We start from the raw sequence: 17430 nt of genomic DNA, 5'->3' as shown, positions 1-17430 counted from the left end.
AAAGGTGGAGTACTCCACTCCATCCTAAAAACAAGTAAAATACTGAACAAATTCAATTATTATGCATCATTTATGGCTACAAATGAATGAACTAAAATATAAAGCGTGGATAGAAAAGATACACACCAATTTCATGAATTGGCTAACTCTAGGGATGAAGGGAAAGGAATGGAGAATGCCAAAGTGGTTTCTATTATGACAGTACATGTTTATTTTTGCAATTTGAAGAAAATATGACAAAATATTAAATTTGTTAAGTTGATGGAATGCATATGGAGTTTATTTTACAATTCTCTTGATTTCCATATTTTTAAAATGTCATAATTTTAAATAAATGTCTATGAAAAAGAACAAATTTAACTGAATATTTAATAAGTACTTAGGTTACCACTCTTACTGTCCTTGAAATTGTTCTCTATGCATTGTCTCTTTGTGATTGAATATTTTCTGGGCCTGTCTCCTCATCTGTAATATTAAGAGGGTGAATAGATGGTCCTTAAAGATTCTTTCTAGCTCATATACTCTAGGTGCCTTCCCGTTCGCATTCACTTACACCCCGACAATCCCCCTTTAAAATTCACTAATTGAGTCTGTTATCAATCCATCTTCCTTTGCCCCTCTTTAAGGCTACTTTTCTGAAAAGTCATCAGGAGAAATGTGAATAAAGCACATTTAGTCATCAAGTTTGCTAAAACGCTAGAAAAGTTAATTTTCCATGTAAAATAGAAGCCCTCCATTTTCATGTGTCATCTCAGACAGAAGATGTACAGGGAGGAGGAGGTGATGGTAACAGAAAGCGATGCTCCATGGGAGCAGGGGTACCACTGCGCTTACCTGGGCACCAGACTGCAGCCAAAGAGCAGTGAACTTGGTAATGGGCTCAAATGAGGCCATCGTACTCTGTACGGTCTGGAGAGGACAGCGCGGGAGGAACACATTGTACTTTGCTGCTGGAGGTAGGGCGGGGGTGGGGGGTGGTAAAGAAGCGGGGGTGCGAGGACAGAGGGCTGCCCAGATCAGAAACATCCTGGAGCATCTCCGCTGGAGGACGAAGGTACATTTAGCTGCGAGTCCCGGGGTAGGGGCGGAACTTCCCCCGGCTGAGGCACCCAGGGGAGCTCCGGGCTGCAGCCCGCGGTGTGGGGGTGGGGCCAGTGGCGCCCGTGGGTCCGCTCGCTCCCGGTTTCCCGCTCGCTTCCGGTTTTCCGCTGCGCGCAGACTCCGGATATGCGAGGTCGCGGAGAAGGCCGGTCCGGCTAGAGTGGGCTGCCAGGTCCGCGCACCTTCCTTCCACCTGCGGAGGCCCCGGATGCAGCCATGGGCTACCAGGGGCAACAGCCCGTCGTCCTGCCGCAGGTAATGCTGGAGGCTGGGGCAGGCTCTGGAGCCACGGCCCTCGTCTCGTTCACTCTGCACCTGAGGTCGGCTACCTTCACCAGGTGTTTGGGTCTAGCACCGCGGAAAGGGCTCTGGCAGAAAAAGTTCTGCGCTGATGTCGCTTTGTTTTTGTCTTGGAAGGCACTTTTCAGCATAACGCCTTTGATTTCACAAAATCATACCGTGGGCTCCCTACAGTCCCCGGGATTCCACGCAGCAAGCTGGCTGAACTCGGTGCGGCCGTCATCAGGGCATGTTAGGATGGAGTTGGTCAACAAAGCTGTTGAACTACGAGCCGTTATTGTTACCCTTTATTATTATCCTCATTAATTTCTTTTATTATTGACATTGCTTATTATCACTACTGATACCGTGTTATTCCCCTGTATTGCATATTTGCCTGGCACTTTTCTATTTGGGGGGCTAGTAAATATTTGTTTAATTATATATAAATAATTGGCCATTTTATATATTTAAATAGCACGATCTAGATGACAAGGAAAGCCTCGTTTCTGAACATAAGCACAAAGGGAAAACTTGTCGGCAGTCTGCTGCTGTTTTTAATGTTGTCAACTCGATTATAGGATCTGGTGTAATCGGTAAGTGTTTTGTTTTCATTTTACGTTGAAAGGCCAAATTTAAGACTCTTAGTGTTAGTTGTTAGTGTTCATTGATTATTTTTAAAAGAAAAAAACTTAGATGATAAACTTGGTAATTTTCTGTCATAAAAGCCATCCTTTTTCCCCAGGGTAGCAATGTGTATCACATCAGTCTCTTTTATGCTGAACATGGGGTTGTGGTCCATACTCTTTCCACATTCGACAGCATCCTCCACATGTGTTACATGAAGGTGGAGTTGCATAGGGGAGATGTTGGAAATTATTTATTAAATAGGCTGCATGGTCAATTGATAATGTTACCTAATTCATGTTTTCCTTTTGCTGAAGTGTCCAACATCACTTGAATCACCTTCTATGACCTTCTAGAGATCTAAAACCTCCAGACAATTTGGAAATATTGGAGGTATAAAAGTTTAATGTGACAACGTAATCTTGTGAAAAAATTAAATGATGCAACATTTCCTTACTGTTCTATATAGTGTTAAATTTTAAATTACAAACTCATGAATTTATATTACTTTTAAATATCATTTAATAATAAATAGAAATTGGTTAAATGAAAGTACATGATTTAAAAAAAAAAAACAAAGGAGCCAAATAATCACAATCAAAAGAAATAAGCAGCTCATAATTTTCAACTTAAAGCACAGGAAAATTCTGACAAAATTAAGTGCATTGCATTACAGTAATAAAGTTTTTTTTTCTGTGCCTACTATTATTGTTATTTGAAAACATCCAATTTAAGAAAAAGTAGAGACAAAACAGAATCCTGCAATACTGATTGAGAATATTACTTTTTCCTATGTAGCTTTGACATTTTACTAACAGTCATCGTTTATCTGAACTGAGTTACTTTCCTTACCTTTCACAAGTTGATGTTTTTCTTTATTTTACTTGTTTCCATATATAGATTTTTTTTTCAAATGGTACATCAAAAGGAGGTACCTGAGGCAAAGTAGGAATAAGTAGGGACAAAGACTTGTTTGAAATTCTGCCCCCATGTACCACTGGAGGTCTGGGCAGCTCTACTTGGCAGAATTCCAGAGTTAATTCCTGATACGAACACTTTAAGCTGATTCATGTCAGTATCATTAAAAAGTACCTCTTAATTATACTCAGATTTTTTTAAGGGAACATTTTTCAGAGAATAAAAATTCTGGGTGAATATATTTCATTATATTTTATTTTAAATGTTTTTAAAATATTTTGTTGTTCATAATCTAAAATTGTCCATTTCCAAAAAAATTCATAACCAAATATTTTACATACCCCCTCCAGCTTTATAAAAATTATTTTTGCCATTTCATTTTTCTCCTTTTTCTGCATCGTTGCCCATTTTGATTCTTCATATCCTATTACCCATCTTTGCTCTTATTATCCTCTCTGATTTCCCAGACAGTCCATGAAAAAAGCTTTGGGTCATTACTCTCGACATAGTCTAGGTCATATGTCCTCATCACCCTGAAGTGAACATTATTTGTGTAAACTGGCATCTATTTTGTCATTTGCTGCTTTCTTTTTCTTATTCCATCACCTCATAAACTCGCTTTCTTGACATGCTCTTAACTTACAACATTTTATTCTGAAACAAATATTAATAAGCTAACATTTAATTTTAGTAGTCATATACACTGTTTACAACTAAGTTATATAAATATGTCGATTTACTTAGCCTATTATATACAGGAATTGGGGAAAACTTCTCTAGTTCTATATGTTTTATTAATGTGATGGGTGGGGCATTTTATGTTTTTCCAGGATTGCCTTATTCAATGAAGCAAGCTGGCTTTCCTCTGGGAATATTGCTTTTATTCTGGGTTTCATATGTTACAGGTAAAATACTATATAATTGCTCCTTCCTGCAACTTAACTTGCACAAGCACTGTTTTACACACACACACACACACACACACACACAAACACAATTGAATTTCCTAATTTTGGTGCGTCAAAGAATCCTAAAGAATTTAGACATTTATGTCTGAGGAGATTTGCTTTTCTTGCTAATCCTCTGAACAGATTAGAAAAGCATTATGTATTACCAAGCCCAAATCCTTTTCATGTGCTCTTTTCACTTGATGCAGAAAATAGTAGATGGGGGAGTCATTTAAAGGGCTGATTAAGGCTAAGATAGATTGTGCTCTGAAAGTGTAGATGCCAGTACTTCCTTTCCCACAAAACCCATGGGCAGGTACACACGAATGAGCAGCCTTTTCCAGCTATGCTTGTGCAGCCACCTGACTGTAAGCCTTGCTGCTCCCTGCCTTGCCCATGCCTGCTCAGGCACCCAAGCTGCCACAGTTTTTCATGCAGCGATAAGGTGGTTCTGTCTTACTTCTTCTCTTCTGCTTCCCCCTTTGCATGTAACATGTCCGTTCACATCACGTTTTGCCACTCCCCCGTCTAAGTGCAGACTATACAGTTCATAATCATCTCCTGTTATCCTCATCCTTGCCTTATCATCCACCATAGCACCTCATGACAAACACAGGGTTTTCCTCTACCTTACGCTCACTCTGGTAGAGGCAGCAATCACACATGTCTGTTGTGGTTGCTGCAATGTGGCCACTGTGTGTAATCACCTACTTGTAGATGCCCTTCTACCAGGTAATGCAAAGCACCCCTTCTGTCCCCTTCTTCAGAATAAGGACCTGGGCCTCAATGGCACCAACTTCCTGTGAGGTTATGAGCTCCAGCTATTTCTGCACAGCCTTCAGCCAATGACTGACCGATAGAAACCTCGCCTTCAAGAAGAACCAATGTGTGATGCAGTTAGAACAACAGAGGGCTAAGCTGCAGCTAGTCTCCACCTGAGACCTCATCTCTGCTGAGCTATTTCCCCTGCCCTATCTTCTCACTCCCCTTCTCCTGAGAGCACTCCCTCAAAACATTTGCCCAAGGATCTCTGTGTCAGCTCTGCTTCTGCTAACCAATATGCCATCCCTCATACACTCTTAGGCTTCCAAGACCAGCCTTCGACTCTGCTGTTCTTTTTCAGGCTGAGGAAGAGAGTCAAGTATACATGAATCCCAAAATCAGAGCTGCACAGGCACTGGGCTCTCTTCCCCCACTTTCTTCTCACCACCCTCCCTCCCAAAACCTAAGATGCTTTTAGTTCCTATAGCTCTTAATTTGTAGCTTAAAAACCATAGCTTGGCAATGTGGGATCCATAACTTTGTGCTTATTCAGAGTTGCTGGTGTTTAAAATTTGCATTCTGTTCATGAGCACATTTATCACACACAAAAATCCCATCCAAGGATTTTACCCTTGTCGTTTTTAATTTCCTGTTTCCCAGTCAACCAGCACTAACAAATAATTCATTTCCATCCGTGCATAATAACCATGGTTGATCTAAGTGCACTGTAAAACTCTGTACACATTGTAAACCAGTAGATTAAAAAAAATTAAATGTATATATCACCTAAGAATTCAGTACTTGAGGAAAATGAACAGTTTACTAAAGCCAAATCACATTATACATAAATAAACCATATTGTGAATAACTTCTTCAACTGATACTACGTATAAACATATCAGAAATCACTGTGAGCCGTCCTTTGCAAAGTTATATAGTGCAGTTACCAGTGAAAATTAGTTACTATTATTAATTTAGTTGTATGACGAAAATCTTTAAACAATTTTAATAAACAAAGGATAACCACACAAAAGCAAAAAGTGTATATATAGGCTATGATTCATTTTGTTTTTTAATTAGCATTTTAAGAGCAAAATGTACAAGTATGGTGTAATACTGAATTTTTAAAAATTGATACGTGATTATACAGTTATTTGTCTCAAGAATTATTCTTTTGTTTTTTTAAGGCCTCTAATGAGACATGTCTAGTTCAACAAGTAGTTAGATTTCTAAGTTCTTTTTCATTGTTCGTGCAATGGTGAGGAACAAAAAAGAATTATAAATATTTATAACAAATCGTTTTATTTAAATTGCTTTAAGATTTTCTTATTTGTTGGTTATAGTCAAATAAATGTTGTTGTCAATACATAATGATTTAAAAGAAAATTTCCCTACTGAATAATATAGACTTATTCATAGTTTACCTAAAATTTGCATATAGTATGTTTAGAGTGAGATCAAAATGTTATAGTGATTGATACTTGAGATTTTTAAAACTTTTAAGATAATATTTTTATAGCCTGTATTTTACAAGCAGATGAAATCATTTATATTTATTATTGACCAAATTCTTAGCAAATTGTTAGCTTCAAGCAATACATTTTGAACTTTTATGAAACTCAACATTCTCATTCCAAGCATAGAGTTCTTCATCAAAAATTTACAACATTTACGAAATTGTTTGCGTCCTGTTACTCAAGTCTATTAGTTCTCTTCCTTGGACAATAAGGCTGTTTTACTGCCTTTAGCATCTGTGTACTTTCTAATCAGTACTCCTTACTGCTGCAAGAGTTATCTTTATTAAACCTCAGCCTGATCACTGTGACTCCCCCAATCCAAATCCCAAGACTTTATAATAACAACAGGAAAAACAATTATTGCATTCAATTCCTTCATGTGTAGTCATAGGCTGCATTTTCAGTCTCACCTCCAACTACTCTAACCTCTCTTTCACCCTGCCACTGCCAGGTGTGGCCTTATGTTTTAGCTATTCTGGACCATTTCATCCCCTACATACACAATGCTTTTACACTGCCTTCCCATGGATTGTCCCCCAGCTTGGCATTCTTTTTCTTTTCTACCTGGTGAAATCTTGTTCATCCTTCAAGGTGCTACTCAACTCTTCTGTGAAGCTTTTCTGAGTTTTAAACAAAAGAAGTATAATTAATCCCTCTGTCTTTTGTGCTTCCAGAATATTTTTAAATGTATGAAGTCATTTATCACATTAATTTGCATCAGCTGTGTAGATTTCTAGCACTCCTGCTCTATTGATCATCGATTCATTCAGCAAATATTTACTGACACTGTAGCAATGAAGAGCATTATCCCTGCTTGTGTGACGTTCACAGTATTGTGTGGCAGGCAGGCAAAAGCACAATTATAATACTTCATGAAAAATACCATAATATAAATGTGCACAATGATAGAGACATCAGCATTTAACCCAGCCTCAAAGGAGCAGGTATGTTTTAGGAAGGAGGAGATACCTACACTGAGTGTTTATGAAAAAACATGAGTGAGCAAAGAAAATGGAAGGGTACTCTAAGGAGATGGAAGTGTGGAAATACAAAAGAGAACTGTGTAAGTGATTCAGTCTGGATCAAGTATAGGGTTGATGTTTGTATGTAAGTAGAGGGAGGTGACAGTAGAGAGGTTTCCAGGGGCATTTATGAAGGCTCTCATGTAATGATAATCATTACCATTTCCTGAGGACTGGCTAGGTGCTGACCGTAAAGCTGCCACTACACTTAATTCCTCTCATTGCATCAAGTCAGTGTTCACGTTCTGCTTTTATGGAGGAGGAAATTGTGACTTAGGGTTAAAATGGCGTTCCCAAGGCCTGTAGTTACTTGCAGGGAAGTTCAGATTTTGATTAAGTGCATGGCTTCTGGGACTAAACTACCAGGGTCTGAGTCCTGACTTCCATTACTAGCTCTGTGAAGTTCGGCAATTTACGTAACTTTCTGTGCCTCACTTTTCTCATCTATTAAATGGGGATTAATAACAGCACCTCCTTGGGGTTGTTGTGAAGATTAAACAAGTTAATATGCATAAAGCATTTAGAAAAAGCCCTGGCACACAGAAAGTGTTGTGAAGGTATTTGCTAGTATTGTTGTGGTTGTAACCATTTTTATCATTATTATTGGACTCCAAATACAATGCTTTTTCTACCACTGCATGCAGCTTGTAGAAAATAATTTAAAATAGTACAAGTTCTCATTCATGTAGGCTATATAACACACCAGGCATTGTGGTAGACAATTAAACACCATCATCCTCACAGACTCATCAAAGTTAGTGTATTGCCTTACTTTACAGATGAGACTCAGGTAAGTCAATTCCTTCACCCCAGGTCACGCAGCTAATAAATAACTTTTTCTGCCTCATGAGAGGTGTCGATTTTTATTCAAAGGCATTAGAAGATCTTTTGGAGTATTTTAAGCAGAAGATATGATCAGATTTATCCTATGGTCAGATCCATCTGGTAGAGGGGGAATGTTGAGAAAGTCTTAGCAGGTGTCAAAAATATTTTGGTTGAGAGGTGAGATTGGTGGATGAGAAAACTATTAGTTTATTACAATAATCCAGGCAGTAAATGATAAAGGCGTAAGCCCTAAAATAAAGCAGGTAAAAGATTAGAAATGAGTTGAACAACTTATGATGCAGTAATTAATGGACTAGAATATAGAATGATGGATAATGAGAATTCTAGGGAGATTCTCAAGTTTCTTTTGATACTGTTCACAGATTGGAGAACTACAGATGGAGAAGCAAGTTCCAGAACAATTATATAAATTAGAATTTGGATATATTAAAATTGAGATATCTATGAGATCTCCAATGTAAAATGTTTATTAGCCAGCTAGATGTAGGTAGAGTTTCCAGGCGGGGATTCCCACCCGTTCTCAGGATTTTTTTTGCTTTCCCTGTTCCCGAATCACAAGATATAAACTGTTTTCTGTTCTCCACAATGAATCGTTTCCACAAAGTGACGGCCGATACTACCAACCACCTGGGTTCAAGGAGCCGATTTTCCCTATTTCCTGACCAACTTTTCTCAGGATTCAGGAACGGAAAAGTGAAAAAAATTCCCGAGAATGGGTGGGAATTCCCATCTGTAAATCCTAGAGATAAATAGGAAAAATGTCTAAGAGATACATTGTGAGTAGTATGTTTATTTTCCATTGTGGGTATTACTGGTTTCAAGGAGCCGATTTTCCTGATTTCCCAACCAGCTTTTCTCAGGATTCGGGAACGGGAAAGCAAAAACAATTACTGAGAATGGGCGAGAATTCCCGCCTGGAAACCCTAGCTGTAGAAATCTGGTTTCAGAGTCTGAGCTAGAGATACAAATTAGGATGTTACTAACATCGGTAGGAATATTGAAACCATGGGTATTATTAAGATCACAGTGGGACATCTTGAACAGTGAGAAAAAAGTCCAAGAATCCAGAATAAAAGCAGGTTGGTGAAAAACTGAGTATAAATGGCCAAAATGGTAGGACGAAATCCAGGAGAAAGTAATGTCACAAAGCCCAAGGGTGGGTGGTTGAAAAAGAGGGGAATAGTAAACAGGATAAAAAGGGTGTACTGAAAGAACAAATAAGATTAAGATTTGGGGTGGGGGTGTCAATTGGATTTATCAACTTGGAGCTCACTGATGAACTCGTTGAAAGACATTTCAATGATGTGGGAGGGAATCAAGGTGGAAACAATACTACAATTATTTGTACTTTTGTCTTTGTATTTTAATGCATTTCCAAATTACTTAAAGGAGAGAAAGAAATCACCTGTGGTGGAAACATGAGCAAGAGAAAGGACAGCAAAAATCACATCCTGTGCGTCATAGCTGTACGTCACCATACAACAGCAGTCATTCGCTAGATTAAATGTCACTCATTGAGTTAAAGGACAAAATAAAAGAGATATTAACTTTTAAATATATAATATCGATATATTTGTATCTTCAATTTCAACTCCAAAATTGAAATTTAAATCTCTAAAATGTAAATTTCAAGGTGTTTTTAGTGTGCTCTCTTAAGCATAGTAACTATAAAATGGAGTTACTAGTTATACTTTGTTATAAAACAAAACAAATGATCTAAGTCTTCTAAATCTTTTTTTTTCTCTGAATGCTTATAGCATTTTTCATTCTTGGTCTTCACACGTGGAATGCCTATGAGATATTTGATTACCTACATTCTGTTGCTTGAATAGTTGAGCCACGTCTTATTAGTAGTCTGCATTGATTAGATTAGGAAGTACGAGTAAAATGGAAAACTGACACTTGACTCTGTCTAGTCTGCTTACCCTCTTCTGTCCAGTTAATTGCATGGATATGTTAAGTATATTTGCAACTTGATTGAAAAATATATAACTGGAAACTACCATTTTTTTGAAAGGTAAAAGCCTTGTCATGCTAATTTATTGTAGCATTAAACTAAACTCTGTTTTTAAAAATTTCCCTTTTTCTTTAAGTCAAATCATGACTGTATTAAATGTATTAATGTATTAAATGCATTCTGACATGTTTAACTGTTACTTTGCCACAGACTTTTCCCTTGTTTTATTGATAAAAGGAGGGGCCCTCTCTGGAACAGACACTTACCAGTCTTTGGTCAATAAAACCTTCGGCTTTCCAGGGTATCTCCTCCTCTCTATTCTACAGTTTTTGTATCCTTTTATAGGTAAGATGAATGTGAAGATGAATATTATACTTATTTGCATAAACATGCTGCCATTTCTGAATAAAATGGTTTTAATAGTCATTAAGTAATCATTAAGGAGTACTAGCAGTTGATTTTCCAAGTGTTCAATTCTTTAGCCATTTTTCCCTTATATCCTGGTCCTTTTCATTGGTTTTCTGAGTATTTTATTGAAAAAAAATGAGTGATTTACATTAGGTTAATGATTGTGGTTCCCTAATTTGGTGAAAAGTAGAATGATCTATTAAAAGTGAGTGAGAAAAACAATAGATTTCTTCTAAGGCTGAAATACATTTTTTTGAAAACCTAAGGATTTATGGAAGCCATATACAAGGCCAATATGCTTTTTAAAGTTTGTACCATAAAGGTGAAAATGTTACCTAGCACTTCTTAAATAAATAAAATGTTCGTGTTCACCAACGGCCAAATTGACTTCAGTTTTTAAATCAGTAATATAGAAGCTGTTGCTCAAACGACTAGTTCCTTATGTCTCCACTGAAAGCTAAGAATACATTTACCAAAAATCTTACTTTTTAAATGAGGGGATATTTTGGAGCCTTCACTATTTTCTATCATTATTCCTCACTTTGAGCAATACATGTGTTCTTCAAAAAGTGTTTTGAAACTGAGCTTTAACAAGTACATCACATTTTAAATGACTACCAAAGCTCACTATTATTTAAAGATGCCATGGAAAGATTCAGTTTGTAAAGTGAAAATCTTTTCTTAATATGAATTTGTATTCTCCCATAAATCTGTTATCTAGTTATTTTTAAAGTTGTACATATTGGTAATCACAACATATATTTGAAAGTAGTAGGATTATGCCAGTATTGGGGAAGTAATAACTGATCATTTTCAAAATATTCAAGATGAAAATTGTGGGTGACTGCATTATTTTTTATTTTTTTATTTTTCAGATTATTATTAAATTTATTGGGATGACATTGGTTAGTAAAAGCATATAGTTTTCAATGACTTTTTATTTTATTTGTGTATTTAGCTATGATAAGTTACAACATAATAACTGGAGACACTTTGAGCAAAGTTTTCCAGAGAATCCCAGGAGGTATGTAAATATATTTATTTTCTATAATTTTTCATAGTTAATGTGGTTTGTAATAATTTATAAGTAAAATACTTGCAAGTTGAAGAGTTGGATGACTTCAGATATCTGGCAATATCCATGATGCATTCTGATCCTAAGGTATTAATTTAGTTTTATTTATAGTTCAGTTTTTGTTTAGCTGTTTAAAAATATTATTATACTGTACTTAGTAATGTTATTACTATTATGCTATATTTAGTATAATAGTAAATATTAATAGTAACATATATTACTATTAATAGTAAATAATAATAGTAACTATTATAATAAATATTATATTTATTATTATTAGTTATATATTTGGTTATATATTTAACTATTATTAACTATTAACTATTATTAACTATTATTAACTATTAACTATTATTATTATACTTAAAATGCTTTACATTTTAATTATTTTATGCTACATATAACTGTTGGTAACATTTTCTCATATATTATTTTTACTACACTATTTCTTATATCAGCAAGCTGACCTTTTCCTCCACTATTTATTTTAAGATGTAACTTAACATAGTAAAATTAACCCTTTTATTATGTAGTCTTGTGAGTTTTGACAAATTCATATAGTCATATAACCACAGCCACAATCAAAATACAGAACAATTTCATCACACCTAAAATTTTCCCTGTTCCCCTTTGTTGTCAAAACCTTCCTCATCTCCAGCCTCTGGCAACCACTTATCTGATTTATCTTCATAGTTTTTGTTTTCTCAGAATGCCAAATCAATGGCAACATAATATAGTATGTGGCTTTTTTCACTTAGCATAGTACATTTGAACTTCATCCATGTCTTTGGGCATATCACTAGTTTGCTCTTTAAAAAAACGTGCTGAGGAGTATTTCATTGTGTGGATGAACAACAGTTTATCTGTCACACAGTTGGGGGACATTCGGTTGTTTCCATTTGGGGGTGATTACGAAAAAGCTGCTATGAACATTCTCACACAGACCTTTTTAACATGTGCCACAGCCCCGCTCCCTGTTCAGCCTTTCACCACGTCACAGCTATCTGAGTAATTCAGAAAGCATTAGTCTGTGTGCTTCTCATCCAAGCCACAGTATCCCTATTTCATTGTGACCTCACTCTATAATTGTTATTATAGTGGAGATTGATGCAAACATGCCTTTCCTCTTAGTATTTGAATGACTCATTCTAAAAGACGTATAAAACACAGTAAAACATAACCTAGAACTAGAAATTCCACTTATCCGTCTCACAGAGTTTAGTGGAAACTGAGTTCAGGGATACTTTGACCATACAAAACCACTGCTTGCTTGCTGTGTGACCTTGAGAAGGTTAATGCTCTCTCTGAGTTCTAGTCTCATTTCTAAATTATTAATTGGAGTATCAACTGCTTCATAGAATTTGTATGTAAAACAAAAGAGATAATACAGACAATGCCTAGCATATAGTAGGCTTACCCAACATTGTTAGCTATTATTATCGTTACCCTAAACTTTTTGCAGCTTCTGTCCTGGTCCCCAGCCTCCAAATCATAAACTGAGATCATGTGAGTAGAGAGGATGCTAAGAGAAAATGAGAATATAATCCCATGCATACAGTATGATCTAAATTATTTAAATTTTCTATTTGCATATATAGGGAAAAAATAAGAAAAAAGATATTCACATAAAAACTGTGGTTATCCTTTAATTGTGGGATACATGGGATTATTTGTGTTTCCTTTGTTATTTTCCAAAGTTTTTCAAAGGAGCATGTATTAATTTTTTTAAATTTTTTAATTAAAGTTTATTGGGGTGACAATTGTTAGTAAAGTTACATAGATTTCAGGTGTACAATTCTGTATTACATCATCTATAAATCACATTGTGTGTTCACCACCCAGAGTCAGTTCTCCTTCTATCACCGTATATTTGATCCCCTTTACCCTCATCTACCACCCCAACACCCCTTAATTTTTAAAATTTTTATCACTTTATTTTCTTATTTAAGAATAATGCATATTTATTAGGAAAATATTGAAAACACAGATAAGCAAAATGGAGAAGCTGGAACACACTCATAATCTCTTCCTCTTGGGAGAACCAAGTAGGGACAATCCTTCCAACATTTCCTTCCTTCCTTTCTCATGTATACTTTCAGAGTTTTGAGAATGGGTATAACTTCAGATAGTCACATGAATAAAATAACACTATACATCTTGTTCTATTAGCATGCTTCTTTCTCTTAGTAATATGTTAGGGACACATACTCATATCAAAACATAGGGATCTATCCTGTTTTCTTAATGGGCAATTCAGTATTCTCCTGTATGGTATCTACTGTACAGTTGGATAGACTGTAATTACTTTAATTTTCCCTGATAGAAACATTTTGATTATTAATTTTCATTGATTTTTAAATTTACAAAAAAATATACTGATAGGAATATATATGCATAAAAATAAAACATCATACATAAGGCTCAAGTTCCCTTTGAAACTCCTTTCTGGTTATTACTATTATAATCATCAAAAATGACTTTTAAAAAATAGGTCATATAGAAAAAACCACAATTCTTTTTTTTTTAATTTATTGGGGTGACAATTGTTAGTAAAATTACATAGATTTCAGGTGTACAATTCTGTATTACATCATCTATAAATCCCATGGTGTGTTCACCACCCGGAATCAGTTCTCCTTCCATCACCATATATTTGATCCCCCTTACCCTCATCACCCACCCCCCACCCCCTTACCCTCTGGTAACCACTAAACTATTTGTGTCTCTGAGTTTCTTTTTCTCATTTGTTTGTCTTGTTCTTTTGGTTTTTTTAGTTTATATACCACATAACACTGAAATCATATGGTTCTCTGCTTTTTCTGTCTGACTTATTTCACTTAGCATTATACTCTCAAGATGCATTGATGTTGTCACAAATGTTCCTATATCATCTTTTCTTACTGACAAATAGTATTCCATTGTGTATATATACCACAACTTCTTTATCCATTCATCTATCGAAGGACATTTTGGTTGTTTCCATGTCTTGGCCACCATAAACAAAACTGCAATGAACATTGGAGCACAGGTGACTTTATGGATAAATGTTTTCAGAGTTTTTGGGTAGATACCCAGGAGAGGGATTTCTGGATCATATGGTAATTCTATTCGTAATTTTTTGAGGAACCTCCACACTGCCTTCCATAGCGGCTGCACCAGTCTGCATTCCCACCAACAGTGTATGAGGGTTCCTTTTCCTCCACAGCCTCTCTAACACTTGTTATTATTTCTCTTGTTTATGATAGCCATTCCGACTGTGGTGAGGTAAAATCTTATTGTGGTTTATTTGCATTTCTCTGATGATTAGTGATATTGAGCATTTTTTCATATGTCTATTTGCCATTTGTAAGTCCTCTTTGGAGAAATGTCTTTTCAGGTCCTCTGCCATTTTTCAATTGGGTTGTTTGTTTTTTTTGTTGTTGAGTTGTATGAGTTCCTTGTATATTTCGGATGTTAGACCCTTATCGGAGGCACTGTTTGCAAAAATCTCCCATTCAGTTGGTTGCCTCTTTATTTTGTCGATGGTTTCTTTTGCTGTGCAGAAGCTTTGAAGTTTGATATAGTCCCATTCATTTATTTTAGCTTTTACTTCCATTGCCTTTGGAGTCAAATTCAAAAATGCTCTTTGAACCCAAGGTCCATACGTTTAGTACCTATTTTTCTTCTATGCAGTTTATTGTTTCAGGTCTTATGTTTAAGTCTTTGATCCATTTTGAATTAATTTTGGAACATGGTGACAGACAGCAGTCCAGTTTCATTTTTTGCATGTGGCTATCCAATTCTCCCAGCACCATTTATTGAAGAGGCTGTCTTTCCTCCATTGTATGTTTTTTGCTTCTTTGTCAAAAATTATCTGTCCATATTTATGTGGTTTTATTTCTGGGTTCTCAATTCTATTCCATTGGTCTATGTGTCTGTTTTTCTGCCAATACCAAGCTGTTTTGATTAATGTAGCCCTGTAGTACAAGCTAAAGTCAGGCAGTGTGATACCTCCAGTATTGTTCTTTTTTCTTAAGATTCTTTGGCTATTCGGGGTCTTTTGTGGTTCCAAACAAACCTGATGATTTTTTGTTCTACTTCTTTAAAAAATGCCATTGGAATTTTGATGGGGATTGCATTAAATCTGTATATTGCTTTGGGTAATATGGCCATTTTAAATATGTTGATTCTTCCAATCCATGAGCACGGAATATCTTTCCATTTCTTTCTGTCTTCAATTTCTTTCAAAAATGTCTTATAGTTTTCAGCATATAGGTCTTTCACATCCTTGGTTAAGTTTATTCCTAGGTATTTTATTCTTTTTATTGCAATTGTGAAAGGAATTGTTTTTTGTATTTCTTTTTCTGAGATTTCATTGTTAGTATATAGGAATGCAATGGACTTTTGCATGTTGATTTTGTAGCCAGCAACTTTACTATATTCGTTGATTGTTTCTAACAGCTTTTTGGTGGAGTCTTTAGGGTTTTCTGTATATAGCATCATGTCATCTGCAAAGAGTGATAGTTTAACTTCTTCATTCCCAATTTGGGTGCCTTTTATTTCTTTCTCTTGCCTGATTGCTCTGGCAAGGACTTCCAACACTATATTGAAAAGCAGAGGTGATCGGAGACAGCCCTGTCGTGTTCCTGAACGTAGAGCAAAGGGCTTCAGTTTTTTACCATTAATTATGAGATTAGCTGAGATCTTGTCATATATGGCCTTTATTATATTAAGGTATTTTTCCTTCTATACCAATTTTATTAAGTGTTTTAATCATAAACGGATGTTGTATCTTGTCAAATGCTTTTTCTGCATCAATTGATGTAATCATATGATTTTTGTCCTTTATTTCGTTTATGTGATGTATCACATTGATGGATTTGCAGATGTTGAACCATCCTTGTGCCCCAGGGATGAACCCCACTTGGTCATGGTGAATAATCTTTTTAATGCATTGTTGTATTCGATTTGCTAGAATTTTGTTTATGATTTTTACATCTGTGTTCATCAGAGATATTAGTCTGTAGTTTTCTTTTTTTGTGTTGTCCTTACCAGGTTTGGTATCAGGTAATGTTGGCCTCATAAAATGAGTTAGGGAGTATTGTCTCTTCCTCAATTTTTTGGAAGAGTTTGAGCAGGATTAGTATTAGATCCTCTTTGAAGGTTTGGTAGAATTCAATAGTGAAGCCATCTGGTCCCAGACTTTTGCTTTTGGGAAGGTTTAGGATGACTGATTCAATTTCATTACTGATGATCGGTCCATTTAGATTTTCCAGTTCTTCATGGTTCAGCCTTGGAAGGCTATATGTTTCTAAGAACTTGTCCATTTCTTCTAGGTTATTGAATTTGGTGGCATATATTCCTTCATAGTATTCTTGGATGATCCTTTATGTTTCTGTGGTGTCAATGATAACTTCCCCTTTTTCATTTCTGATTTTTTTTGTTAATTAGTGTCTTCTCTCTTTTTATCTTAGTGAGTCTAGCCAAGGGTTTGTCAATTTTGTTAATCTTTTCAAAGAACCAGCTCTTTGTCACATTAATTTTTTTCTATTGTCTTTTTGTTCTCTATTTCATTTAGTTCTGTTCTGATTTTTGTTATTTCTTTTCTTCTGCTGACATTAGGTTTCACTTGTTCTTCTTTTTTGAAGTTCTTTAAGGTGTAACATGAGGTTATTTATTTGGGAATTTTCTTGTTTCTTGAGAGAGGCCTGTAATGATATAAATTTCCCTCTTACAATTGCTTTCGCTGCATCCCAAAAATTTTGGTAGGATGTATTTTCATTGTCATTTGTTTCTATGTATCCTTTGAGCTCTAATTTCTTCTTTGACCTGGTCGTTCTTTTAAAGTATGCTGTGTAATCTCCATGTATTTGTGTTTTTTCCTGCTTTCTTTTTGCAGTTTATATCCAACTTCAAAGCCTTGTGATCAGAGAATATGCTTGGTATGATTTCGATCTTCTAAAATTTGCTGAGGCTGATTTTATGTCCCAAT

General features: G+C 35.6%; 1 protein-coding gene across 11 annotated transcripts in view; it reads left to right on the top strand.

Annotated features, from left to right (window-relative positions):
- Positions 1–963: 963 nt before the first annotated feature.
- SLC38A11 (solute carrier family 38 member 11) overlaps positions 964–17430 on the top strand; it is a 55452-nt gene continuing 38985 nt past the window's right edge. For 2 of the 11 annotated variants that reach the window (XM_081052723.1, XM_081052720.1), the window contains exons 1-5: positions 1007–1356; positions 1859–1976; positions 3756–3830; positions 10214–10321; positions 11343–11408. In XM_081052723.1, the coding sequence (XP_080908849.1) occupies positions 1318–1356; positions 1859–1976; positions 3756–3830; positions 10214–10321; positions 11343–11408 (406 nt within the window). In that variant the 5' untranslated portion in view covers positions 1007–1317. Of the gene's footprint in view, positions 1357–1858; positions 1977–3755; positions 3831–9408; positions 9486–10186; positions 10322–11339; positions 11409–17346; positions 17381–17430 lie in introns of those variants that run through there. The other 9 variants (XM_081052724.1, XM_081052722.1, XM_081052725.1 and 6 more) reach the window with 8 other exon arrangements.

The sequence above is a fragment of the Rhinolophus hipposideros genome, assembly GCF_964194185.1.
Source record: "Rhinolophus hipposideros genome assembly, chromosome: 6".
Lineage (NCBI taxonomy): Eukaryota > Metazoa > Chordata > Mammalia > Chiroptera > Rhinolophidae > Rhinolophus > Rhinolophus hipposideros.
The sequence above is the reverse complement of the archived record's forward strand: the minus strand, read 5'-3'. Positions and strand labels throughout refer to the sequence as shown.